Source organism: Hippoglossus hippoglossus, chromosome 18 (assembly GCF_009819705.1).
Source record: "Hippoglossus hippoglossus isolate fHipHip1 chromosome 18, fHipHip1.pri, whole genome shotgun sequence".
In the NCBI taxonomy this organism is placed as follows: Eukaryota; Metazoa; Chordata; class Actinopteri; order Pleuronectiformes; family Pleuronectidae; genus Hippoglossus; species Hippoglossus hippoglossus.
The window spans coordinates 8,128,317-8,155,724 of NC_047168.1; the positions used below are offsets into that span (position 1 = coordinate 8,128,317).

At 45.3% G+C, this 27,408-nt stretch overlaps 1 protein-coding gene across 9 annotated transcripts in view; it reads left to right on the forward strand.

Annotated features, from left to right (window-relative positions):
- Positions 1 to 14,059, forward strand: part of ppargc1a (peroxisome proliferator-activated receptor gamma, coactivator 1 alpha) — a 255,591-nt gene extending 241,532 nt beyond the window's left edge. For all 9 annotated transcript variants that reach the window (XM_034615529.1, XM_034615534.1, XM_034615530.1 and 6 more), the window contains 6 exons: positions 1,050 to 2,277; positions 4,697 to 4,789; positions 5,762 to 5,882; positions 7,804 to 7,925; positions 8,324 to 8,475; positions 10,817 to 14,059. In XM_034615529.1, the coding sequence (XP_034471420.1) occupies positions 1,050 to 2,277; positions 4,697 to 4,789; positions 5,762 to 5,882; positions 7,804 to 7,925; positions 8,324 to 8,475; positions 10,817 to 10,920 (1,820 nt within the window). In that variant the 3' untranslated portion in view covers positions 10,921 to 14,059. The remainder of the gene's footprint in view (positions 1 to 1,049; positions 2,278 to 4,696; positions 4,790 to 5,761; positions 5,883 to 7,803; positions 7,926 to 8,323; positions 8,476 to 10,816) is intronic.
- Positions 14,060 to 27,408: the final 13,349 nt, after the last annotated feature.

Sequence of the window (27,408 nt, forward strand, 5' to 3'; positions counted from 1 at the left end):
GAGCGTAGGTGTTTCAAAGTGCCTGAGTTTGACTCCAGCGAGAGACTGTTGGTGACGAGTGCGTGTGGGGGCACATTTGTTCTGCACGAGACAGAAACAGGAAAAGACGCCGGGGGAGCGGCGTTGGAAGGGAGGAAACGGAGACTGATCCGTGGAAGATGGCAGACAGGAAGAGAGAGGAGAGGGGGAGAATACGAGACTGAAGGCGAGGAGGAGGAAAAGGGAGAATGAGAGTAATGGTGGCGGCTGTTTGTGTGAGTGCATTAACAATGCTATAAAGTGGGCTCATCTCAGGACTTGCCATATAACTGCCATCTGTCTGGTTGTAAATCTGTAGGAGACAGGGGGAGAGACGGGGGGCACAAGCAGTAGGGATATGCCATCTGAGAAGAATGACAACCCATTCGCCTGCACTTCCTGCGCCTCCGTGACATAGCAGAGATCTCGCCATGGCAACATCACCATGTGCATTAGGCGTATTGAAATGCAGGACCTTCCTACATTGTTTTAGAGAGATGGTGCTGGATCATCTTGAAACAAGCCCGGTGTCATGTCAGTGCTGGTTATTTTAAAAGGGCTTTGGTTTTACTTGGATGAATTGGCTGCTGTCCAGACATTTGTGTGAGGCAGGCACAGATATGATATATGTACTTACCTTTATTTTTTTTAGATTGGATGCATGGATAGCGTTTGTCCTCTGCAGGGTTTTGTGTTGTGGTTTTTCTTTTCGAGAAAAGGGATCTTTCCAAGGTCAGAGAGGAAGGGGGTGGCAAGTCATCCGTATTACAGCACCGCCATATTAAGTTACACCAAGCATTACATTAATCTGTCAAGATTGCAATAAAATAGAGATCAGGATTAGGCCAAGTGAAAGTGAATATTTTAATCAGGCATGTATCTGTGTCCACTGTCCATAAACTGACCAGGGAGTTTATAGATGGGCGAGGGGGGTATTTGGAGTGGTTTGCATTATGATTCCATTTTCATTTTATTGCCCCCCCCCCCATTCCCACCAATCCACCAACCACTGTCTCTTCATCCTCCCGCAGGTCTGACACCACCTACCACGCCCCCACACAAAGCCAGTCAAGAGAATCCTTTCAAAGCATCGCTCAAAACCAAGTTGTCTTCATGTTCCTCCTCGGCCTTGGCATGCAAAAGAGCCAGGTTGACCGAGTTGGGCCCCAGCGCTCCGGCCCCGGCCCCAGGTGCCTCAGGCGGGGGCCCCAACAGGAAGGGTCCCGAACAGACTGAGCTTTATGCCCAGCTGAGCAAAGCGTCCACCGCCCTCCCTTACTCCGCCACCAAACGCACGGCGGTGGGCGGCCTCGGGGAGCTTTGCAGCACTAGCAACAATAAGCGGGCGGCCCGTGGCTACAGTGACCATGACTATTGCCAAGCGTCAGCTAGCACTAAGAAGGACGGCGGCACAGCCACTGTTACCATGACTACAGCAGCGGAAATGACAGTCACCTCAGGTGCCGCTGCTGCTCCCAAGCCTACTACAGGCAAAGTGGAGGACAGGCATGTCGAATGTAAGGACTCAGCCATGCCACCATCCTCTTCATCATCTTCATCCTCTTGCTTTCCATCATCAGCTGCATCTGGTCCTTTAGCTGAGAAGCAGAATGTTGCCTCTGTGGATGGAAGGGCAGTTCGGCTCCAGGAGAAGCAGACCCTTACACAAACCACCCAGAGCCCCTCACAGGAGGCCGCAACTGACAGGGACCAACCACACCCTTCTGCCACCAGCCGGAAGCTCTTATGCGACCAAGAAATTAGAGCAGAACTCAACAAGCACTTTGGCCCCCCCTTAAAAGCTCTCTTTACTCCGGGTGGTCAGGAGAAAGAACCAGGCAGCAAAACAAACAAGGCTGCAGCCCTTCAGCCCCTTCAGGAGGGAGTGGACAACAGCTGCTCCCAGAAGCAGCCCGGCTCCAGCTTCCTGCATCCAGGGTTCCTGCCCTTCCACGATGAGCTCGAGCTGGGTGAGGGCCGCGAGAGTCGCTTCCTCTATCCATGGGAGGGCACCCCTCTGGACCTACTCTTTGACTGCCCCCCCTGCTCTCCCTCCTGTTCCCCACCATCCAGCTGCTCCCCCTCGCGAGGCTCCGTCTCCCCGCCCTCCTCTCTCCTCCTCTCGCCCGGCAGGCCTTTCTGCTGGACCAGCGGCGGGTCCCGCACCCGTTCTCGTTCCCACTCCGGCTCCCGCAGCTCCTCCTCGCACTCCCGAGGGCGCTCCCTCTCCAGCTCACCTGACAGACGTCCCTCCTCTTGGTAAGTTCTCGTTCTCTCTCTCTCTCGCTCTCGCTCTCGCTCTCTCTCTCTCTCTCTCACACACACATACACGCACATGCACATTGCCTGTCTCTTTTGGCTGAACCTTGGCAGCTCCCCTACCATGCAGTTTAAACAGGGCTTAGCACTGGCAGGGGGTCGAGCTTGGGAGTGTTAAACAGGCCTGATCAGTCGTCAGAGCTGATGTCAGACAGAAAAGACCCTGGAGACTCTTAGCATGGGTTCTTGACCTCCTGCTAGTCAAAGCTTTACCTGGACTAAATGCAGAATAGATTTAGCGAGGCTCCATCCGCAGTAATAAGTCTTAGTTTTAAGACATTAGTTTTGGTACATTTATGTCTGGCATCCGGAATTTGTTTATACCTGGGATTAACACACTTCTTTGGCGATCCAATCACCAGTGGACAGCTCGAAGTACATCAGTTCCCCCCTTGACATTAGAACGTGTCTCCATGTGTCTCCAGTGACCTCTTATGATTGGCTCTCGTATCCCTTATCTACATACAAATAGATATACATAATTGCTGTGTGCAAAGACCAAAATGTGTTCTTTTAAGCTAGTCTGCCTATGACAGGTAATCAGTGTGTTTGCGTGTGTGTGTGTCAGAGAGTGGGGCAAGGAGGGGCTGGGCAAATCAATGCCCTGCACACAGCTCTGCAGCGAAATAAGATTTTACTAATTCCAAATAGTAATAAAACAGAAAATCAATATGTGGCATCAATCAATGTTGATATTGTGGCGAGCTGCCACGAATAAATCAATGTATGGGAAACGGTGCAGAGAGTAAAAATAGTTTTGGTTCATTGTGAAAACTGTCGTGGGCCAGAGGACATCAAATGAGTAGGTGTTTTTTTAAATGTGGACAGATTTGCGTCAACACATGGAAAAGAATGTGGCCCCATGGGTCCCAGACCACCTCTGAATGTTGTGCTGTCTCATCTGCAATCCGAGCTGTCCGACTTGTGATCAGATCACTCAGGACAGATGTAAATGTCCGGTCTGAACCGGGCTTTTGGAAAACGCTGTGTTTTAGTTTTAAAAGTGCAGGAGTAGCCACATTATCTGCAGTTGTTATGCAAACCAGATTCTGCCTATTAAACCAGGTGGCACTTTGATTTATCTGAAGTGACTATGTGGGGAGAAGATTGGTTGGATGGTGCAATGAACAATGAGCTGAAACAGAAAAGGAAAAAAAGCCCAGAACATGAAAGGTGCCAGAGGCGCTGGACTTTTGAACAGTGTGAGTTTTCATCTCTAGGCAGGGAGTTACAGTATATTTGAGTGTCTTCCTAACGCTCCCCTCCTCACGCGCTCCTGTTTGATGCCGGGGCTATTGTTTTAAGCAGCAGCTGTTGTTTTTACTGAGTGGCAAACCCTCCTCTTTTACATCCCCAGAGATGAAAGTCAAATCCAGGCTGTGGGAATGTAGTCTCGAAACCCTTCTCAAATGAGACTCCTATCATCATAGCGCTGCGTGAGAACTACATTTCCCATGTTTCCCTTTGATCAGAGCCGAGGGGGTTTCTGTTGGGGTTTTTTTTTTTTTTAGGTGGTAGAAGAACAGAGGCGAAGCATAGTTACCGAGAAGGGGTGGAAGTAAATTCAGTTTGTCAGTCGTAGTTCATTGAGTGGCTCAGTTCACGACTCCGCTGCAGCGACTCAGTTTGTTTGCCTGATTATTTAAAGGTCAGTTTACTCCACAGAGCCAATAGATTCACTTTATACTGTTTGGGCTCTGTTCTACACCAACGTGCTCACAGATTAAACCCTAATACTCCCAGGCTATTCTATCAGAACCTGACGCTGGCAAGCTTTCTAAAGAAATACCGGATAGGGCTTGTAGTTCTGAAAGTCACAGAACAAGAAGCTTGTTATATTTTCATGCAAGGAGAGAAAGAAAGGGAGTGTTTCAGCAAAATAATTCTTCAAGTTTCACAGTGCAAGATCCTCGATCTTTCCAAAGCGGCACTGCTTTGCTTCACTGAGCTTCCCAAACTTCTCTCCCTCCATTATTCAGGTCTTCCTTCTTCAGCAACACTTCAATAATTAAGCATCAAGCTTAAGGAGTGCAGGGGAACAAGCTCGACAGTCAGGCCACCAGGGCCTAGTATTGACCATTTCCTCATTCAACATAGATAGCAGGTGCATGTATATGCTAAGTCAGGTGTGTTTAAAAAAAGATCTGCATAAAATTATGCACACCCCCTGTGGCCGTGGGCTAGATTAGGACAAGTTGAGCTTCTAGTATCAAGCTTCTTATTGCAAATATCAAAGAAGTTTCCAAAGCCAAGAAGAGATTAAACAATGTGTCACAAGTTTGTGTTTTATTCCTTTGTAAACATTCTTTGCGTGAGATGATGATGTTGGTGAAAAATAAACCTCTTGTTTTTCCCTCAGGTCTCGTCACAACACAGATTCAAGCACTTTTCGCTCCAGGACTCACAAGAGCCCCCACCCTCCGTCCCGATCTCCCCTCAGCCGCAGGCCAAGGTGATTATTTTGAATGAATTGTTTAACCTCTAATCATTTAGTGTATTAACATGTGTTTCGTCACAAGCTTTAACTGAGGGGAAATATGTATTATTAGAAGATGAGGGAACGAGGCTAAGAAACAAAACTAGCAGTCGACACAGACTTCTCCCTGTCACCACTCAGGAACAGTTTGATTTCTCTCGGATTCCCTCTCCACATCGAGACCGAAGCCTTTTTTTTTTTTTTTCGCAGCCTTGACAAACATTCAGGGCAAATATGTTTAATTGATCATGTTTTATTGGACTAGTGACAAGAGAATCCCAAATCACACTGATGCACATTCAGACTTCACTCTCGAGTTGACGCTCCCAGCTGTATAATGATGCTTATTCAACTTGGTGCCTCTGTAGTTTTCCATGAGCCACTGCGGAGGGGACAATTTCATATGCAGAGAAGTACTGGCACTGTGCGGGAGGCGAGAGACAGGGAGACTGACACCATCTCAGCACGCGAGCTGATTTGGCGCCCACATGCCTAATGACACCCGACAAGCCCGAGAGTCGCTCATCAGTCGAAAACTTAACGGACACATCTTGTGCTAGTCTGTGGTTGGGGGGTGGGGGGGTGGAAGGTTTGAAAGTTGCACTTTCCTTCTTGATGAAGCCCTAACTAAGCAGAAAGTAATGACATGTGAAGTTGTGCTGACAGTTGCAGCTGCCTGGCTCTCCGACTGCGCCGCTCGCCGGCACTCCCGCGGGCCTGTCCTGCGGGGGCTCCGTAATCATATCAGTGGCGTCTTATTAACACGTCCATTTCCTTTTTCCACCCCCTCCTCAACAATCAGTGTTGAGAAAACAGGGAAGCGGGGGTGGGGGGCGGGCTACTCCTTGGTGTATACCAGGCGTTTGTTCTTCGTACGCGTCAACAGGGGAAGGTGAAATTAGAGGACAGGCAAGGACGGCGATGTCACGAGTATCTTGTCTTCCACAGGTATGACAGCTACGAGGACTACCAGCACGAGAGGCTGAAGAGGGAGGAGTACCGCCGGGACTACGAGAAGCGGGAGTTCGAAAGAGCCGAGCAGAGGGAGAGGCAGAAGCAGAAAGCAATAGTGAGTCAACAAACGCTCCTGTCACCTCATTTCCTCTCGTCTTCCTCTGCGCTGTACTTTACATCTGTCCCGCTGCCGCTGATAAAAGACCACATGCAATCACTGCTGTGGCACATGTACAAACTGCTGCAAACAAACATTAAAACCTCCCACAGACACACACACACACACACACACACACACACACACACACACACACACACACACACACACACACACACACACACACACACACACACACACACACACACACACACACACACACACACACAGAGACATTACTGAGAGAGACACCCTCCAGCCTCGTGCCATGTGCCACAGTGTCTCTCTCCTGAAAGAATACATACAAAGTGAGTTACTGAATGATTCAGGCGACAGGCCCTTCCTCTTTATCTCCGGGTTGTGTATTTTTAACGTCTCTGTCATCTGGAAACACTGTCGACTCTTATTAATCACACCACGGGGGTAAAATGTTAAAATAGTGGAAACTCTGAGATCAAGAAAAGGACAGAAAAGGAAATGGCTACTGATTCTCTCTCGAGCGCTTCTCCTTTTTCTTTATCTGTTTCAAAATGCACCCCGATGCGGCGAATACATATTTCCTCCCGTATCTCCACTCAGCTTTTCTCGGTGTGAAATTACTCAGGTTTCCCAGTGAGGTAACGCCACCCGTTGATAAAGCGCGCATTAAACGATGCAGCAATGCAAACGTGGCTCTGCATGCATACGTTTTCGGAGACGGAGAGACAAACAATTACGAGCGGTAAAGCTCAAGCTGTCAAACAAGGGTTTTGGAGGCCAGGGATGTGAAAGCGTCTCCTTGGGTCTGTCTGTCTCACTCGCACACACACACACACACACACACACACACACATACACACAGCCCTCAGGGTGCCATCAAGAAAAGACTGCTTATTTATCAGTTGTCAGCAACTAAACCCCTAATTCAGCAAATACTTCTTTTTTTGGTCCAAAACCTTAAAGAGAGTGGAAAAAAAGCATAAAAACACTAACCTGTGGTTAATTTATATTTTTCTCAGCGACTCTATAAGTCAGACGGGGCAAAGGTGAACTTTGAGTTTTGCACCCGGCTGCTGATTTACATGTACAGTGTGATACTTCCACCCTCAAGACAGCATTCAAAATTCCAACAGGCCTCAGTGGACTTGCCCCAGTAATGGCAAATAAAGGAATGAATAAATAAATAACAGTAGTGATACACTATAGCCCCGGGCTTGTGCTGTATTATATGATTAGCGGATGCAATTAAACTCCTCAAAAGCTATAATTGCAGCCTGGTGCAGTTTGTTCTTAAATTATTCTGCTATGACCCCCACGTCCTCTGAGGTTCATGGAAATCCATGTTTTTTTGCCCCGTGGCTCACGACTGCTGCTTTGAATGCTCCCTCTCTATTGGCTATAATATCCTGACACTGTTGACAGACCTCTCAGTTAACAGTCCTGAGAGTTTGCTGTGTATTGTAACTTTGACTACCACCTCGGCAAAGAAAAAAGAAACAGGCTATTTTGATGTACGGCTGAGTCACCCCACGGCCCTTATGAAAGAAGAAGCAGCCCCACACTTAAGACATGGCATCATTTGATAAAAATCACCCTGCCTCCGGTTGATGAGTTGCGGAGAGAAAGAGGAATTGTGGTGCCAGGGCAGATTGAAGGCGCTTCCAAACTGCACCTCTATCAGATAAGAGGGAGCGAGCCGAACCAATCACGGAGGAACACAACAGACAGACGGAGACGGGGGGGGACAAAACCGGGGGCACGGAGTCGGCCGGCGGTATCCACAGGAGTGATCAAGACCAATTCATTAGGGCCCGGTGAAGAAAAGAGAGGGGGAAAAAGAAAAACAGACTCCCCTTTTAATCTCCTTCCCTTTTGCTCTGTCTTCTCTCTTAACGAGCAGGAGGAGAGACGGGTGGTGTACGTGGGGCGACTGAGGTCCAACTGCACCCGGACAGAGTTGAAGCGCCGCTTTGAAGTCTTTGGCGAAATTGAAGAATGTGCCGTGAACTTGAGGGACGATGGGTAAGGCCCCAGGAGTTTGTGTGTGTGTGTGTGTGTGTGTGTGTGTGTGTGTGTGTGTGTGTGCGTGTGCGTGTGTGTGCGTGCGCGTGCGCGCATCAGTTTGTTAGTCTAGAATAGGGCATGAAGAGACATTTATTTCTAATGATAATAACAATAATTGAATGCAACAGACAAAACTTCCAGCAAAGATGAGTATTTAAGACAAAGACGGAGCATTTGCAGTCCCAGAGCGTGTCCTGATTCATCTACTTCTCGGCCTACAGAGCCCCAAAGATACACATTTATTGATTCTCCTTTGCATATAAATAGAGTGATCGTCATTTATGACAAGGCCGCCTGTTTAGTTATTGTTGCCCCGCAGCGGCCCTCCTGACGTCTCGCTTTCTATTCCTGACCAGGGACAATTTTGGCTTCATCACGTACCGCTACACTTGTGACGCCTTCGCCGCCCTTGAGAACGGACACACCTTACGCAGGTCAAACGAGCCCCAGTTCGAGCTGTGCTTTGGCGGACAGAAGCAGTTCTGCAAATCACATTACACAGACTTGGGTAAGTGCAGCTTTGTTGTTCTCTGCATCAGCCCCCCCGCAGTCAGGCAGTATATTCGCGTTGCTCTGAGGACTGTCGGAGAAAAGAGGGGAGGAGGAAAGTGGGAGGGGGAATAAAACAGCAATAAAAAAATAAAAAAAGAGGCTTGAGTAATGCCTCCAGATCAAAAGAAACCCATCTCGGTGCTGGTGCAGCCTTGAATGTGTCCACCAGGCATTTGTGGCTCAAAAGGGCAAAGAGAGTTCAGAGGTCAGCCCGTGAGCACTCAGAGAATAGAGCTCCATTTCCTCCCCGCTGCTTGTATCTTCAGGAAAACGAGGCAGACTCCATTACTCATACGGACATGGGACGCTCGTCTCGGCCGTGGTGATATGAAAAAGCAAGACATTAGGGAGAACGATAGCACTTGAGAGCACGTGTGCAGCTGTGCATACGGTGTGTTCTCCTGTGCTGCGTGGGTGTGGGAATCACTTTGAGAGGCGAGGATGGAAAATTACGAGGAGGAAGACGGCGCTAGAACAAAGACGAGAGAGGAGGCGAGGTGAGGTAGAAGAAGGTGGGAGCAAGGTTAAGTCCCGGCAAACCCTCCTCCCTCTCGGGCGAGGTTCCCATCTGTCGCCAGCTGTTGCGGCTCTGAAATGTGGTGGAGCCTTGATGTGGCACGTAGGGGTCATTTGCATAGAGGGAGGGTCCGCAGCGTGCGTACGTACTGGGTTTGTCGGGAGTCGGGGGATCATGGAAGGCTGGAGCGGAGCAGAATTCATTTAGCGATTTCATAGAGTAAAGGTGCACATATGTAGCCGATGCGTGCACAGCTTCTATATTGGTCAGATACCAAATCCCAGATAGAATACTCTGCTCAAATGTAAGCTGAAGGCTGGATGACGCATTTGATAAATAATGCAGGCGATCTGTGAAATCAAGGCTTTTTCCTCTGGCAAGATTCCCTCTTTTTGACATGTGGATAAAAGAGGGTATTCTAGGATTCTTTTCTTCTGCAGAGGTGGCAATAATTGAGCAGCCATATTGAAAGTGAAGCGAGACGGGCCTCGTTATGTTAAGCGTGGCACAGCCACAAAAGATCGTCTCCCCCATTACGCGACATATCAGATATAAGACACATATTGATGTGTAGAATGTGGGGTCAAGAATGTTGTAAGGCTTCAACCACACCGGGGTCAACAGGTCACTTGAGAGAAAATGAGCACTTTCCCTCGATAGATGAAGCCGTTACTATACATTCTCAAAACTCATGCTCCGAGCCATCTTCTTTTTAAGGGCAAACACGATGAGGGATTGAAAGCGCGGAGAAACGGTTGCTAATCCCAAAGCCTCGAGGACAGACATTATGCCGAGATTGACTAATCAGTCTAGCGGAATGGAAAGGGCCTTCGTTGGACCCCCTCTTTGTCAGGAACTGGCTATTTCGGTCGTCCCCACACTGATAGCGCGGGATAAAGAGATTGAGAGGACGGGAGGATCTTATAATAGTGTGGTATCCAAACCTCTCCCCGTCTTCTCAATCTCGTTGCCTCTTGCCTCCTCCTTTTTTTTTTGTTTTCTGAGACATGTCCATTAGTTTTAAGTAGAGCGCCAGGAGATTTTTCATCCCTCAAGGTGCGCAGTGTGACGCAATCTAGCCCTCGGCCGTTGCATTAGATCACGACTGGCGTCTCCTAGCTGCCATGGTCATTCCCATTTCTCAGAGCGCTCCGAGTGTGCTGCTGGGCCCTTTGGGGGGCCCATTTGTGAAGCTGTCTGTTGGCAGAGATAAGATACTCTTTATGTATTATCAGGTTGATCAGGAAAAATAGCACAAGGATACACTTTCACATCTGTGGCCCCTGACTCGAAAGAAATACTCCCACTACATGAATTCCTTGGTAGTAAAATAGGTTGCTACTGTACATAATTACAGTTGCGTGCGTTATCCTTCTTTTTTTTCATGTCACTCATGTGTCTGTGGGAATTTGGCAGAACGACACAAAATGTAGCCAAAGACAGGAAACATTCAGAGAGCAGTCAGTTCCCTTACGAAACCACATTTAAATTCACTGGATACTGATTTTTATTTGGAATTTTCCCCGAGATCTATGAATTATTCTAAAAAACAATCCTTGATCCGCACCCAAATTCAATGGCTTCTTCTTTGGGTCGCTCCCCACAGTGTTTGCATAATCCTGCTAACTTGAAAAAACGAATGCAGACGAAAAACATAACCGTGAGCTCTGACCAGAGAGTCTCATTGGAACACAAAGACGAATCTCTGCTTTTTTTTATGTGCATTTTCAAACAATCATGTCTCTAACCACGATCCCGCTCTTCCTCCCCCCCCCCGCAGACTCCCACTCGGACGACTTTGATCCAGCCTCCACGAAAAGCAAGTACGACTCCATGGATTTTGACAGCTTGCTGAGGGAGGCCCAGCGCAGCCTGAGAAGGTAACCAGTGCAGTGGCACCTGAGAGGGACGTCCTATACCTCACTGTTGTCTCTCGCTCCTTTGACGACGAGACTACCAGAAGTTTTACACTCTATGTCATAGAGTATATAAGAGTTAAGTCTATAGACCTATATCAATATAAATGAATATATCAAAAATAAAGTTTACATGAACATAGCTGCTGAAGAGCGGGGGGTGGGGTGGGGGGGGGAGAGACATTGCATTGTGGGAAAAGCCAGTGATCCCTCAGAACCCGGTGCACTTGTTCGGTGCACTCTACTGCTGTACAACCATCAGTGGACGAAGAAGAAGATGAAGCTACTTTTTTTCTCCAAGTACTACAATACCCACAATTCTTTGGGGGTGAAGACATGCAGCTTGTTCAGCCAGATTTGTTTTTTCTTCAAATTTTTTTATTAGTTTTTTTGCTGTTGATTTTTTTTTCTTTCTTCTAAATCTGGTGTTTGGATCTGGTGTTACATTACAAACAAAGAGTAAAGGGAATTGTATCTTGGAGGTGAGATTCTCAAGGCAACACTGTCGTCTACATTTTAAGGAGAAATGTAGCCGTGTATTTACAAAATGCTCTAAAAAGGAATATTTTTATTTTCTGTACATATGGGATAAAGTTCTTTATTTGTTACAGCTATGCACTGTAAAACGCAGCCTTTTTTAAAGACGAGGAGAACATTTCTTAATTCAGAATGTCGATCTGTAGTAGTTACAATACTGTAAAACATATTGTACGCCTACATGACGTTTAGAAGACATGACATGATTGTAAAAAAAAAAAAAAAAAAGAAGAAGAACCAGATGTGTCCAGTTGCTCATTTTGAGGGAGCATGTGAACAAACGTCCTTTTTTAAGTTATTTTGTTGGGCAAAAACAGTCAACCATGTATAGTTTTCTCTGTTTATAAAGTTTCTCAATCAGTGTTTTTGCTTATACAACCAGTGTAAAATGCATTTTTAACGTGTTTTTCATGATTGTAAAAAAGGTACCCCATTTTTTTATTAATGATTTCTGAAGCAATCAGTATATATATATAGATATATATATAGAGAGAGAGAGAGAGATATATCTGGGTTTGATTTCCTTGCTTTGTATGGTTTTTGTTTTGATTACCTTCACTGACAGAGAACACTGCATTCAAATCTTTTCAATCATTACAAGACACATATTTATCTATTTATTTTAATATTAGAATCAACTAAAAAACAAATATTTATGGGCTCCATCTCACGTGGCGCACCTCATGAGATTTATTTGCTATTTATTCTGTCCGTTGATTTGTGTTATTTAATGTGTTAATCACTAGACAGGGTGTACAATAAATGCTTTGGTGGGGGATAATACGACCTTCTATGCCTTTCCGAAACAATCAGAACATTCAGCGAATCACTCCGGCAGCCAGCCCCTCATCGTTTTCAGTGATTTCTGTCGCCGCTGTCAGTCAGAGCTGCAGCGCGTCGCCGGTTTTCCTTTTTACACACTCGAGAAGCAGAACATGAAGCAATAAAAATGATTTTGCAGGAATTTTCTTGTACCGCTCCTAAACACTTTGTTGTCATCGCTCCACTCATGCTTGATTATGTGAATGCCAAACAAAAGTTTACAATTTCCTTTTCCTGAATTTTTTAAGATCTTGTATTTGATGTACAAAATACATATACATATATACATATATATGTGTATATATATATATATATATATATATATATATAATGATGCTACTAATATTATTCACAATAATTACAAGATAATTAATAATAACAATGATAATAATATAAATGAAAGAAAAAAAAACTATATAAAAAGCAATAATTTATTTTTCAAAGTTGTATTTTACCTCCTATTGTTGTGTGATTTTTGGACGTGACCCATTACCCAGTCGCTGGTAGCTATAGGACAATGCCATTCCGGTATCTCGCCATTTTGTCACCGTGACCTCGCCGCGTGCAGTAAACACTTGAATGTCCCCGCCCACTCCCACCACCACCTCCCCCTCGCTCTCCCCTTTAAGATGTAGCTGAGTCTATGTGGTTGTAATGCACGCATTACCTTGTGACACCTGTGCAAACGTGACCGACTCTTAACTCTCCGCCGTGTGTGTGTGACAAAAAAAACAAAAACGTGTGGAGTTGAAACTGTTTGTTGTGTAGTGCATGGCTATTACAGGAGGACGGTCGGCGCCGCAGCGTACACGCCACTTTGGGTATCTGCCTCTCAGCTGTCTTAGCTGGCAGATTTTAAATGACATTCTATAAGCCTAGGGAAAACTACTCAACGACGTATCGCATGCCGTGCCACTTTTCCACTTCCCACCACCTCCGCCGCCAACGTGGCCCGCCCCGCACTCACAGTCCAGATATCACATCGCCGTCGACATGACATAAAAGGTAACCTTGCGGCTTCTGGTTCAATTAATATCCTGTTTCGAGCGCGCGCCAAGTAACGACAGAGGAGGCTTCCATCACAGGAAGGCCAAAAAAAATTATCACAGGCTTCCTTTCATGGGGTTTGACTGTGGAGACAAGAAGCGGCTAATTTTTATGATGCAATGAGGAAAAAAATTGGTCAAAAGGAAGAAGGATATGAAAACAGAAAACCCTTCACCTGTGTTTCCAGACATTGTTTTTACTTTCTTGCTGTCTGTATAGCGTTTGGGTAATGGTGTCGTGTCCCATTTGATAGATGTGGCTTTAATCATTGTAATAAAAAAAAAAAAAAGCTTTGTAAATTGCCTAGAGTAGCAATATATTATAACACCTTATGGTTCAAATTTCAACTGTGGCGGACTTTTTAATAATGTGACCTACTGAGGACTTTGCCACTGCTTTGTTGAGTAATCATGTTTCTTTTGGAAGGACAATATGTGTATGAGCAAATGTATCTATGTACGTCTGAGTTTGTGTTTTTCGGCCAGTGTGTGTGCGAGCGCGTGAGTGTGTGTGTGTTTGGGGGGGAGTCGTTGTGGGTTGTTACCTGTTTGTGTCCTATCCACGTTGCCTTCTGCCAAGTCCTTACCAATGCCTTTGTGGTTCTACCTATTGTACGACTTTCTTGTGAATTTTATTTTTTATGTGCAATTCTCATCAGCCTCACCATGCCAATAAAGGGAAATGTGTTTGAAACAAAAAAATATTTTTGGTGCCTTCCCTATTAACTTCCTCTCCCTGTGTGATGACTGTCCCTTAATCAAGCGCTGTTGCACCACTTTCGCTCGCTGCTGTGAAACGATTATTTGCGCTCATTGCTATCAAGAAGTGTTTTAAGAAAAAGAAGAAATTCGGGAAAGTTCTGACAACAATGCATGTTGTTAGTCTGGATCCCACAATAAATCCGTCCCCCCTAGCCCCTGCACGTCTGTATCAAAGTGTCGAGTGAAGGCTGACGGACGCGGGAGGAGCGACACGAGCCCGTCCTCGCCACATCTGTCTCTCTCTCTGAAGTTCCCCCCCCCCTGCTAATAAAGAAACTGGGCTTAATTCAGGGCAGCTTCCCCTCTTTGATATTCATATCACCTGGGAGAGAACACTAGTCTTTGTCTGTGTCCACAACTTGACTCCACACCATGAGTCTGCAAGTTAATTAAAAAGTTGGGGGGAACAATTTCATTAGCACAATGGAGAGCCATAGTGAGTTGATGGCGTGCTTGATATTCAGTGGGGCTTCATTATGACTATAACAGCCCCCCCCCCCTCTTTTTTTCCCTTTAACACACTTACACACACACATCCTAGCCTCAGAGCTGGAATCACACCAGGAGCTCCGACCGTACTCCCTTTTTTTTTTTCACTGGCGCAAAGAGAAATATGGGAAGAATGTGCATTAAACTTTAAGGTTGGGGGTCTGATTGTGTTTTTTATTAAGGCCGCTGTTTAGCCCCGGAGAAGAGAGCGGCTGGCTTTCATTTCGGCATGGCTGCCGCATTACAGCGGGAGGTCTCCTTCTGCTTGCCCTTTCCACAGAATGAAACTGTCCCTGGAAATCTCCCCCTCCGCTCCCTGTCGGCTTTTTTTCCCTCTCTCACCCACCTCTCTCTTTCCATCACGATAGGATTGCTTTTTTATTTTTTTTTTTATCTGTTATGTGTCTTTTTTATTATTAACCAGCAGATAAGCAGCTATCTCCACTCCAGTTAGAAGTAAGTGGTAGCCTTGGAGATAATGGGGTTTGATGGGGCCGGGCTCTCTGTGGGACAAACACAGTCGCTTACAGCTCTGTATTTTATTTGGCATCTAGCAGCGGCGGCTGCTGAATTCCCGAACACGCCACTCGACCATTCGGGCCTTTTAGCTTTTTTTCAATGATGTGGCGAGAACGTGCAAATAGTTTTTCCGTATTTTTGGTGGCTTGAAACTCGAAAGTGAAATCCTGCAAAATGTCATCCTGACGGTTCTGCCTGTCTTGGTATCATGGAAGCAGGTCGGGGTGTGGTGAAAGAAGCAGCCTCGGATAATAAGATTAGATTACCTGAGACTAGTTAATTAAAGTCTATGGGGTGGAACATGAGCGATCCTTCCGGTAATTCACTGTAAAGAGGACTTTTAGATTCCCAGCGTTGTGTTAAGAGAACAAATTTCCCTTCTGTATCAATGAAGTAACGACTGACAGTGAGGGAACAACATTTATCTCCTCTTCTATCCAATAATTAAAGTTTGGTGACACTGATTATCTCTGACTACGAGGCTGGCAGACAGAATAAAAACAAGATTATAGTGGTGCCAGAGATGGAGGATTATAGGGAGCGGCTGGTGAGGACAAAATAACACGAAAGAAGTGATGCTGCGGTGTCTCCGAGTTCTCTTTTTATTTTATTTATTTCTTGCCTCCAGTGTCCCTTCAAGGTTTCTCTTTGCTCAAACTCCTTTTCCACTTTCTGTCTCTCTTGCCCGCTTTCTCGCTGTCCCCTATCTTATTTTTATTTTTAGAACGATTCCATAAAAGCTTTGTGCGCAACCCTAATCTGTTGCCAGGCAGACGTCAGCGCTCCCGGAGTGCTGAGGCGAAAGCAACGAGACTTTGCTGGAACTGGTGGGAGAAGCATCATGATATCATGGCTGCCGTAGCTTCGGGGGGGTGGGGGGGGAAGACGCACCAATCAGACCGCATGTACAAGCCGAGGATGATCTGTTCGGTCACGTGGCCCGCGGCGTAATGTCGGCCACGTGACCCGATGGCTCTCGTTTGATCGTAAGAAAACATTTCCTGTGGCAGTTTCTGGACCCGTCATCTCGCATGAAACGGCATTTTTGTCCCGAACATGAGGGCAGAACAACCCACGACATGTTGCTTGGCTTCCATTTATCGAAACGCTTCTTTGTTGGCACTTTTTTTTTGGTCCCCCCCCCCAACACAAGTCCTCTATCGTATGCCACCTTATGGGGAAAGATAATGACAGTGCTATTAAAATCACAGTCTCCCTATCCGGCATTCTAGTTTCAGCAGTTTCTGCTGTTAAAGAGTAATGAGGAACAGAAGGACAGTATTCTCCCCCGCCCCCCCCCAAACTATCAACTTTGGGGACTGAACGTATTCTTCGCTAGATAATTAATGGCTACAGACAAATGGTGGTTGATTGAGCGACTCATCCCTCTATTTTCAATCACCATCTGCTGTGTGTTGCTGGCAAAAAACAATGTTAATTACCTCGAGTGTGCCCAAGACGTGGCGTATTAATTAGAACAACAAAAAAGGGAAACCTAAAAGATTCCACTGTTAGTGTCTGTAATGATGTGTGTGTGTCTGCTGTGTGTTCATATAGATTTTGTTGATGGATTAGTGTAAGAACGAGATCCAGAAGGCAATCATTTGGTAATTTGGCCTTTTGATCATTCGCTAACGGAGCCACGTCGCCCTGATGCACTCGCGTTCACCTGCTTCCTGTGCCTGGAGGCCGCGGCGGGCCTTTGAGATCGCAGGGGGCCGGCGGCTCTCGCACACGAGGGGCCTCGGAGGAAGGATGTGTCTTCACCGTGACCGCAGGACAGCGAGCCGACAGACAGCGTTAAGGTTACGGATGCAGACGCCTGGTTTTTTTTTTCCCTGTAAGAGCACCTGAACAAAGACGGAGGACAGAGAGAGGGAAATGAGACGAAGTGGGATTGACTCGACGTGACAAGGCTGCAGTGGCGCCCAAAACGATCCGTGTCCCCGCTACCACACTGCAAGCGTTCAGGTGGTGAGAGTGCGTCCTGATAGGCCCGGGCATCAGGGCGCCATTCGCAACGAGCTGCTGCAGAGAGCCACGTGTAAATGTGATGATGTGAGCAGCATATCGTCGGTAATTATTCGGCAATCATGGAGTAGCATCAATAACAATTAGCATAATTTCCATGACTTCAGTGCTTAATGACTGTATTCAAAGTACTGACAAATCAAATATGCCTGTTTCCTTCATACAAATAAGTCATTTACAGGCAGTTGGAGAGATTTGATTAAAACACCAAGTACTGCAGATAAAAGTAGAACGAAACCTGGATTATGAAATGACTTAAGCATCAGTTTACACGGAAGAAAACACCTCATCACCAAAACCTTCATTAGATCAATGGGAGTAAAATGTTTTTGCTTGTTACCCTTTTAAGCAGTTTATGAATTATTTCCTAATCTCCGATATATATTCATAAAATAAATGTCGTTGAGGCCTTAAGGCTCATTTCGGCTGCAGTTACGTACGAAAAGTGATGCGTCCGTTTCAAACATTGTAAGCGTCAGTGCCCACAAACTTAAAGCAATATCGTATAGTCGAGTATTTCCAAAAACAACAAATATGGCGATGGCAGTGATGGTTGTGATAATGAGCCTCTTAAGAAAAGTAATCCGCCATCGTTGAAATTTGTTCCTTGTGTCTTATAGTCATCTCGCTTGAACTATTGGCTACACTGCCCCCACATGATTCCCATTGGTACTGCGCCATTACATCTGTATTCGTAAGCCTTTAGCAAACACGGACAAAATGAATAGGGTATAGACAGAAGGCTCCTTTCATTTCTGTATCTAACATTGAGCATAAATGAGCCTGTAGGAGATACAACTATTTTACAGGAATATAAATTTGATAATTTGAAATTTAGAAAAATATAGGGACATATTTGGATGAGTTTGGGTTGCAAAATCTCTTTATTCTTATTTCCCATCCCCCAAGTCAACCCTGGACCTCTTCAATTAACCTTGTGTGCACTTGTGCGGGTCCTAGTCCCCAGTTTGGCAACCACTGCTTTAGAAAAGATGAAAGGCTAGCTATCTAGTTTTTATTCTTGTTATTTAAACTGTCCTCTGCTAGTTTGATCTGGTCTTCATAATGGCTCCATTCAAGCATCCCTGACAAGATGGCTTGGAAAGAGAGAACAGCTGAGTGCTCTCTCTCCCTTACTATTCTTTCTCACTGTCTCTTCCCTTCTCTCTCTCTCTCTCTTATCTCCTCCTTGTATTTTTTTTCTTTAGCAGAGTGGCCTTGGCGGATCGCAGAGTTGTGTCTAAATCTAGTTCCCAGCTACTTTGCCTCCACGCAATCGCACTTACTCCGACACAAGCAGCGAACGAGAGCATCGCTCCCTCTTTCTCAGACCCCGGTTTGAACCCATGTATCAGACGGCAAGCTGTCACAACACGGCGGAATGGCCACATGGACAGTTATTGTTTGTTTGCACTATTTATGTCAATGTACAGTCTGCGGCAAATGGCACCGTAATGCAATCACTCATCCTTGCCATCCCGCTCTCCTGTCCATTAGGCTAATGATAGTCTCCAAGCGTCCCGGGTTCCCTGGCTCTTGAAGTCATGAGTGTGAGGAGAAAGAAGGGAGGCCGCTGCATGATTTGGAGGGTTGTGGTTGAATTCCAGTGTGCCTTGCACTGCCCTTGAGCAAGAAAATGGAGTTCCTTGCATTTCCAAAGAGGTGACTGTGTGACTGTTTGAACAAACCAACATACGGTGTGTGACTGGACAGAAGCAGGAGATCAATTAAGTATCAAAAGAAGAGGATGGAGTCTGTGCTCCTTATCGTTGTAGAGCACAGATACACACTTAGTTACATGAACACATGTAAATACGCCAGCTTCTCTGAAAGCCTCTCTTCATCAATCGCAACAGAAACAGAAGCAGGGCAGTGATATGTGATGACCCCTCCCACTCTGCTTGTACGTTAATATGGTGTAATTGAAAAAAAAATGTTTTGCCACATGAGTTGCTGACCTCATCACCTATAAACCGAATCATATCATTTGAAAATCAGCTCGTAAAAGTAGCTCCTAATGTGAACAAAAAAAATGTGTCTCTCGCAAACTGCATGTCCATCTCTCACAAGCGCGTCACACCAAGGATGCTGGAAGTGAAGGGATGCTGAGATGGCTGCAGCATCCTAGTGGTGCGTGGCTGTAACTGCAAGGGAAACAAAGTGTGCTGTAGGCTGTGCACTGACAATTCTAATAAAGTTTCCTGGACAGAATCGTATGCACAGAATGACAGAAAAGTTGTTTATAGTTCATACAGAGGAAACATTAGGAAACATTACATAGAAGAAAACCTTGTATAAATGATTGTCAGGGGGTTGAAATAACTTGTATGTTTGTATTTAGTTGTGCTGATGATTTTGTGAAGTGTAATTTGTATGTGTGATGTTTATTGTGACTCTTGACTGGACAGATGTGAAAGAGAAGAAATCACATGATCCTGTGAGGATTCAGTTCTGGGTCGTGTCATTAGAATAAAACAGCTGTTCTGTTGTTTTTAGATTTTTACGTGGGTGTGTCCAGGTGCAGAGTGTAGTTTTTAGAGATGTTTCCTATGATAAAGGAGGTAAGTGAGGAAGCATTGAAAGGAAGGTTCCGAAAGCAAAATGAACCATTTGAATGCAGCCTTTGTTTGTGTGTTTTTTCTTCTTCTTCCTGTTTAGGAGGAAGTGGGGGTCAGCCACACCTGAACCCATTTCTCCTGATTGCTGTAAAAGATGGCTGGAGCCCTCGGTTGTTTCTCTTTCTTCTACTCAGACGACAGGTTGTGTTTTGTTTTATTACATTTCTGGAGAAGTTACTGTTGGTTAAATTAATTGAATTCACCTTGATTTACCTTAAATTATATGTGTGGTCTCCCCTGTTTTGTCATGAGGCAGCACCGTGGACTGTAATCACACACTGGTGCTTTGCTATATATATATATATATATATATAAATGCTAACATGCAGATGTAAAGCAGGTATAATAGCTTGATGAAAAGAGGTCAAATAAATACAAAGTATAATCTGTATAAAACATTTTAAAAATTAGATTAAATAGAAAAAAAGAATAAAATGAAACAGTGTAAAATAATGGGGAAAAAAAGAATACCATGCAATGACGGTTTGACTTTATGAAATAGTTAAACACACTCAATCTTGTGATGCTAATCTATTTATTAGAGGAGAAGATACTGTTTTCGCTTAAGGGAGATAGTGACCTGTTGGTGGCGCTGCAGGGAAATGTGAGGGTTCATCATCTGGGTACCTTGAATGTCTGCACCAGATTCCATGGCAGTCCATCCAGTTCTTATATTTATATTTGCAGAGTGGATCAAAGTTGTGTGACCACCTGACAAACCAAACATTCCCAATGATATCCTCATAGTTACTCTTGATAATCACTCGTATGCTGTAACCAGTGTTCGGCTGCCGAGGACGGCTTGAAAACATTTAAAATAAATTCAGATGATGTGTTCGAGAACACAGACTTATTGTAGTAAAGGTCCCATGTCTGACGTACAATGTGAAAAAGGAAGAATGACCAGTGTGATGAGTCTCTGATTCGCTGCTCTACATAAATAGCATCAAATCAAGGCGATGTCCTGTCAAATTAATTACTCATTATCACCATTTATCCAGTTAATCCTTATTTTCTGGGCACCATTGCATCTCAAATGTCAGTGTTATCCCCAAGCATTACAGATACATTTTGCAATGGAACTTTCCTCTGTGTTCGACGCTGTCAGAAATTTCTGTCCAAATCGTCCTGACTAAAGTGCATTAAAATGCACGGACAGTCGAGCTATAATTACCAGGCAAAAATACCCCGTGCCTTAATCCACATGGTAATAACGCAATTAAAGTGGTGATTCTTGGACTTGGTAATCTTCTGTGACAAGGCTTACAATTCAATTAACCTCGTTTTACCACTTTGTTTCAACTTCCTGTGAGGCTAATTTGCTTTAAACTTACTTCACTTGCTGTAATTATGCCTTAAGAAACATCCAATTCTCAATTATCAGTTATTTATGTCAGTAAAAACGCTGATTTCCAGTGGATGGGCTCTGCTCTTATCCAGCAGGATGCCTGAGAGGAAATTCCACAAGTCTGGCTCCTAACATAATCATAGCTTTGTCATTTTGTATAATATTGGCCTGGTTTTATTGATCGCCACTGATGTGCTTGACTTGTTGCGCCCATACATAGTGACCTGAAATGCTGCAGTGCTGCACAGCCGCTGCATTGCATTCACAAAACGATGCTCAGTCGACTTGAATAAGGAGAGTAATGTTTTCAGTGTAGAAATACGATACGATCTTCTACTTTTTCTTTTACTCCTATTGTCTGCTTTGTAAATTTGGGTGCACACATGACGGCGCGAGTTTCAGCCTGATACAATTTACGATAATCTCATAGTACAACCGGAGCTGCACTCCTCCTGACATCCACCAAAGCCAGCCACGGATCTAACCCATTTAATCACTCCTTTCTTGTTCTGTTTCTAAGCTCATGCTGGCCGTGACATATTGAGCCGGCAAACTTTCCATGTTCTCTCAGAGAAGGTCATTGGGCCAGGCCCAATCTAGCCTCTGAAACTGAGCCAAGATTTCCACTGCTGTCGTTCAGATTAGTATTAGACGTGAGCGCCTTTCCTAAGCAAATCAGACAGTGTGAAGGACAGAGCCATTCTTCCATTCAAGCACGCCTGCTTCTTGTTAAAGAGAGACAGGGCAATAAGTTGTAGGACAAAGAGAAGTTTGTGGGAAGTCTTCACATTTCGTGAAAGCTTATTTTTAAATGTGACAAGCCGGTTTGTCATGTTAGTCGAAAGGCAATTGAATTAAACACAGGAGCTGCCTATGGACATAATGCACGTGTCAGGGAGTGAAAAGTGGCGTTCTTATAGTTTGGAGTACTTTGTCTTTGTGAGAATGCAAACAAAGCTTTTAATGTTGAATCAGTCCGAGGAATTGTGGTCACGTGCTGCTCCTGAGTCGTTTGTTTTCCATCAATGAGAGCCGGTTGAGGACAATTTCACGGCGGACTATAGCACAATCAGATGCAGGGATTTTCCTGGCCGACACTGGTGCAGCCAGGCACACACACAGAACTGAATGCTGACACATGATACAAGGGCAACAGGATGTAACATTCCACCCCCCCCCCCTGCTAAAGGACATCAGGGGACACACGGCGTCCTGTACAGATACGTGAGAGCGGCACGCCGTGTCTTCTCCACGAATTTGACACCATTTTTTTATATAAGGGCGACATACTGTAATTCAAGAGTTTTGCTCAATGCCGAGTGAGCGGGAACGAATTTGGTGGGTGGATTGGTATCGATTCAGCTCCGCAGCACTTGGAAGGACAAACTTGCACCTGGACTCATTCAGTGTTGATTGGAGAGTGGCGGCGTGCCCACATGCACACAACACAGCTGACGGGACCCACTTCTGCAGAGGGGAAGTTAGCAATCAAAAACTTCTCGACTTGTGGCTCGATGCTTTATTTCTTCGTGATTTCATATTTAACTTGCAAACATCCAGAAGCGCGATATGTCTCGTATGTCTCGACACACGTTTAGTCGACATCCAAGCAAGAGGCCACGACGTGATCCAACACCGTTAAGTAGGTTGAGTGTTTATGTGATTTTTCCCACAGTCTCACAAAGGTCACACTTTGTTTTCGCAGATTTGTGCGACTTAATTGGACGTTATTCAAGTCTCCTGTTGTTTGTTTGGTCTTGAATTACTGTTTCCCCCTGATTTGACTCGGGGGTTTTCAAAAGCCTCCTTATGTATTTGCTCTCGCCTTGTTATTACACCCTCAAGCTTTTAAATCCAAAGCAGTAAAAAAGAGTGAGGACAAACATTTGGCTTGCAGTGTTTCAGTGAGACGAGTTAAACACCATTCAAGATGTCTTTATTGTCGCTGTACCTGAACCATGAGGGAAAGTTTGGATCAATATAAGCCATATGTCTGTTCATATAAAGTTCTCGTCATAACCTACAGGGTAGAAAACAAATTAAGGCGTATAAACTTTTTTTCCCCTACATAAGCCACTGCCTTCAAACAGCTCTTAAACAACAATTATTCTTTTCTCTCCTGCTCTCCCTGTCCGACTCCCATTTTTAGATCCCTTGTCTGCTGAGTTGTTGGCATGCCGACTGGATGCTTCAGTTTTGGGATTATGTCAACGCCCTCAGCAGATGCTATTGCATTACATAAAGAGATATGCCATGCTGGAGAGCCTCCACTCACTCCTAATGCGTGCACTCTGGCCACGGGCAACGACTTCACATCCAGTCCCATCACTGACATGGCAAACAAGGATTCTGGGAGCGTTCCCAAAGCTGTTTTGCATTACTTGTCAAAGGTAAAGTCGGACTGTGTTACTTGATACCTGACAAACTCAAAGGGGGAAAGAAAAAAAAAAAAAAAAAGCTTTGATATACTGTATATCACCGTATCAGGAGCTTCGGGCAAACACGTTAACGAGCTGATTCTTTAAATGTTCTTAATACGCGTCACATTTTTGAGCAGTTTCTATTCTAAGTTGGAGCTCCGTGCGTGCTTGTACTGCAGACTGTGACTGTCAGTTCACCCGTCTGAGGCTCAGTGCAGCTTTGGGAGCTCTTAACTCTCTTGTCTTTTTTTTTTTTTTTTTTTTCCCAAACAACTAAATAAGTTGGCGGGTCATACAAGGACCAGGGCTTCGTAGCTTTCGGTCTTTCCCGACTTGTTTGAGGTCGTCAGGACGCTGGTCGTCATCCACCGTGATACAGTGCACCGGATGAACCAGTCAAATGTCACACCTGACGCCCGTTTTCCCTCCTGACGCCCGACGTTTGACAGCTGATATGGTGAAGCCTCAGCTGACATTAGAGAAAAGGTTGAAATCTTTATTGTAAGATATCAACTCTTTGCTTCCACAGACAGAATGAACAGTAGCACCAAAAAGGGACTCGCAATTTATACTAAAGAGTTAAACTTTTCTTATCGGCTTTGTATGAACTCTGGAAAATGTTGTCACAGTTTGTCACGTGCACTGTCCTGTACATCGGAATCTCTTCAGGGACAGTGTGAACAGAAGGAACATTAGCAGCTACTAATTACTCTTTAAATGTGGGCTACATATGGACGCGTAATTGTTTGCAAAGAGACTTGTAATGTAAACTTAATACTTTGAGAACAAAGCTGTAAATGTATATTATGACTGTTAAAGGCTAATTTATGCTGTCTTTGTGTTTGAAAACTATTATGTCCTTTTTAAAAGAATGGAACCAATCACTGCCCACATACTTCTGTGCGTCTTCTATGATGAGTTTGAAGCAATGCATCCACTAGGGGGCGACACAGAGTTGAGACTTTTGGAACAGCAACCCCCCGTGGTCATGGTGGAAGAGGTTGAGATGAACGTTCCTCTTGAGAAAGAGTCTAAAGCAGATGTTTTGTCTCTCCTCAAAAGCTTCTGCTGTCGTTGAAATTTCTTCTTCGTGTCTCATTAGCTCCACTGCCCCCTTGCGATTCCCAGTGGTACTGCTCCGTTTTGTCTGTTTTGTCCGTATCCTTAAGATTTCAGAAGACGCATACAAATACGGACGAATGAACGTAGAATACACACAGAAGGCTCCGTCCGTTCCATATACATATCCAACGTGAGCGTAACTGAGCCTTAAGAGGTGTCAAAATTCACAAAGCACTTTTTGGCATCTTAGCATTTTCTTGCATAATTGCAAATAATGCTATGGCTGTGAAGTTGGAGTATAGTTTGTATTCTCCATGTTAGGGCACGTCCTGTTGAATTTGAACAGGTCATTACCAATAGAATAATAATGTTTTTCCCATGTTTGAACCGTTGCTCACACTCGCAGTATAATTCTGACTGTTCCACTGACTCCTAAAGCCCGGGTCTCTCCTGTGCTTTGTGTTTTTTTTTATGACAGGAACCGGGCGGAGCGGCTATTTTTACCTGAAGCCCACGAGTGAGCCCAACGCAAGGTGAAGCGGGAAAGGGGGGAGCGGAATTTGGGCAACGTTTGGGAGTGTGAATCAGGTAACGTTAATCATCCGGACAGCAGACACATTAACTGTGCATGAAGCTGGGTCTCTGGACATCGCATGTGCTGTTCAAACACTGACAGAGTGTGTGTGAATCAGAGTTGCAGCCAGGAAGGGCACGGTGTGTCTCTGGGAGTAAGAGAGGACGTGCCGTTTGTGTGTTTGTGTGTGAGGACAGTGTGTCTACGCTGAGGTGATATACAATGCCCCTGACTTACTGTTGTAGATGAATTGCAGTTTGCTCAAAGCTGCCCCCCCCCACCCCCCCGAAGGAATAAACTGTGTATTCCAACTCACTTTTCGGGTTGGGAAAACACACTGATGAAAAAGGATGAGGCTACAGCGGCACACTCGGTCTTCGCGGCAGCCCAAACCCCCCCCACCCCACCCCCCCTCGTCACACACTAACATCATTACAATTTCAGCCCCGGCGCCTTCTAACAAAAACTCTGCATATTTACAATGTGTGTGTGCATCCGCCATTGTCTTGTTAAAATTTTTACAATAGCTGCCGAGCCGAATGCAATATTGCGCCTTAATATGCCCCAGTATAATGCCTGTACAGATTTGGAGAGTGCTGATGTGGCACATTTGACAGTAGGAAGCATCTGAGTCGGGGGGGGGGAAGCGACGCGTTCACCCCTGAGAGAGCGAGGGGCTCACCTTTTGTTATTATTTTCGGAGGCACCGATTCGTGCTGACCTACTTTGGGAGCAAGGATTGTTGAGGCACAGAGCGCCAATGCAAATGAAATCTGTTGCTTCCCGCCTGTTGGATTTCCAGGCACATGATGCAACTGGAGAAACAAAACAAAACACGGATGTCATATACTTATTGCAGTTTCATGGACACTGGCGTGTGTTTCTTATCTGCAAAATTTGAAGTTACTCCGGAATCTTTGTTATTCTGTAGTTTCTGTGGTGGTTTGCTCAGAGAGGTTGTTGAATCAGTGGCCTTGCATCAGTTTTGAATTCCTGACAGCAGCCGGCCTGGTTTACCTACAAAACCTCACATAAACCTGTTCAGCATTGCAAATGACAGTGATCACACCGCGACTTGAGCGTGACACTCCACCGGCTTGACAGGTGGCTGTCAAAAATACCTGTCATTCTGTCAGCCAACACAGCCCAGCCACTGCCATCAGCGCCGGGTTTTTTTTTTGTTGCTTTGCACGCGGTGGTTTGGTCTCGCTCACAGTTGTGCTGCGGCAAAGGAAGATAAGGATACTGTTTCTTTTTTTAAATTTCATGTCATTTTGATGGGAGCCACGTAGCGCTGGAGAGATTGTGTCCAATACTGCGACAAGTCTGCGATCAATACGAATCGCCAATACTTTCAGGGAAACTTTCTCTCTCTCTCTCTCTCTCTCTCTCTCTCTCTCTCTCTCTCTCTCTCTCTCTCTCTCTCCCTGTGTAAGTCCCTACACTTTTAAGGCTATTTTCACTTTTTTAAACCACTATTTCTGGTGCATTTTCAGAGAGAAAAGCAGCTAAAACCTTCACATCCAAGTGGGTTTCTTCTCACAGTCTGTATAACATGCACTGCACCGACTCTGAAATCTCTTCTACCCCCTTTTTTTTTTATATACATGCAAATGAAATTCCCTCTGAATTACTGTCGAGCTACAAGTACTTTTGCATGTGGGCGCTGTCACTATCTTTTATTGCACACTATAAATATAGACGCACTGTTAGCAAGTGGACTTTTTCTTTTTTTTTTTCTTTTTGGCGGGGAGGAAAATCGGAAACCCGGAGTGTCGGCGGCGTCCCTGCAGGGAATGGTGTGCTCTAAATGTGGTGTGGCCTTTGTAGCCATGTGTGAAATATGATTTGGTGAAGGATGTCATTTGAAAGAGCCCGGTTCTGCAGTTATGACAGCCCCCCCAGCACACTCTTACACCGTCTCACTGTCTTCTCTGCTGCCTCTGTATCGCCGCATCACTATCTATCTATCCTTCACACATTCTCTCACACCTTTTTCTCTCTGTCTCCCCCCCCCCCCCCCCTCGCTCACTCCGCCCCCCCCAGTGGCTCTTTTTATTGGGCTGCTTTAAAGCCAGATGTTCCCGTGCTATGAAGATGAGGAGGAGGAAGGGGGGGGGGGGGGGGCATCCAAAAAGACTTGTAGCCTAAGAGAAGCTAATACAACACACAATGGATTCACTTTCTGCCCCAGTCCCTCTCCCCGTTTCCTTCCGACTCCACATCTT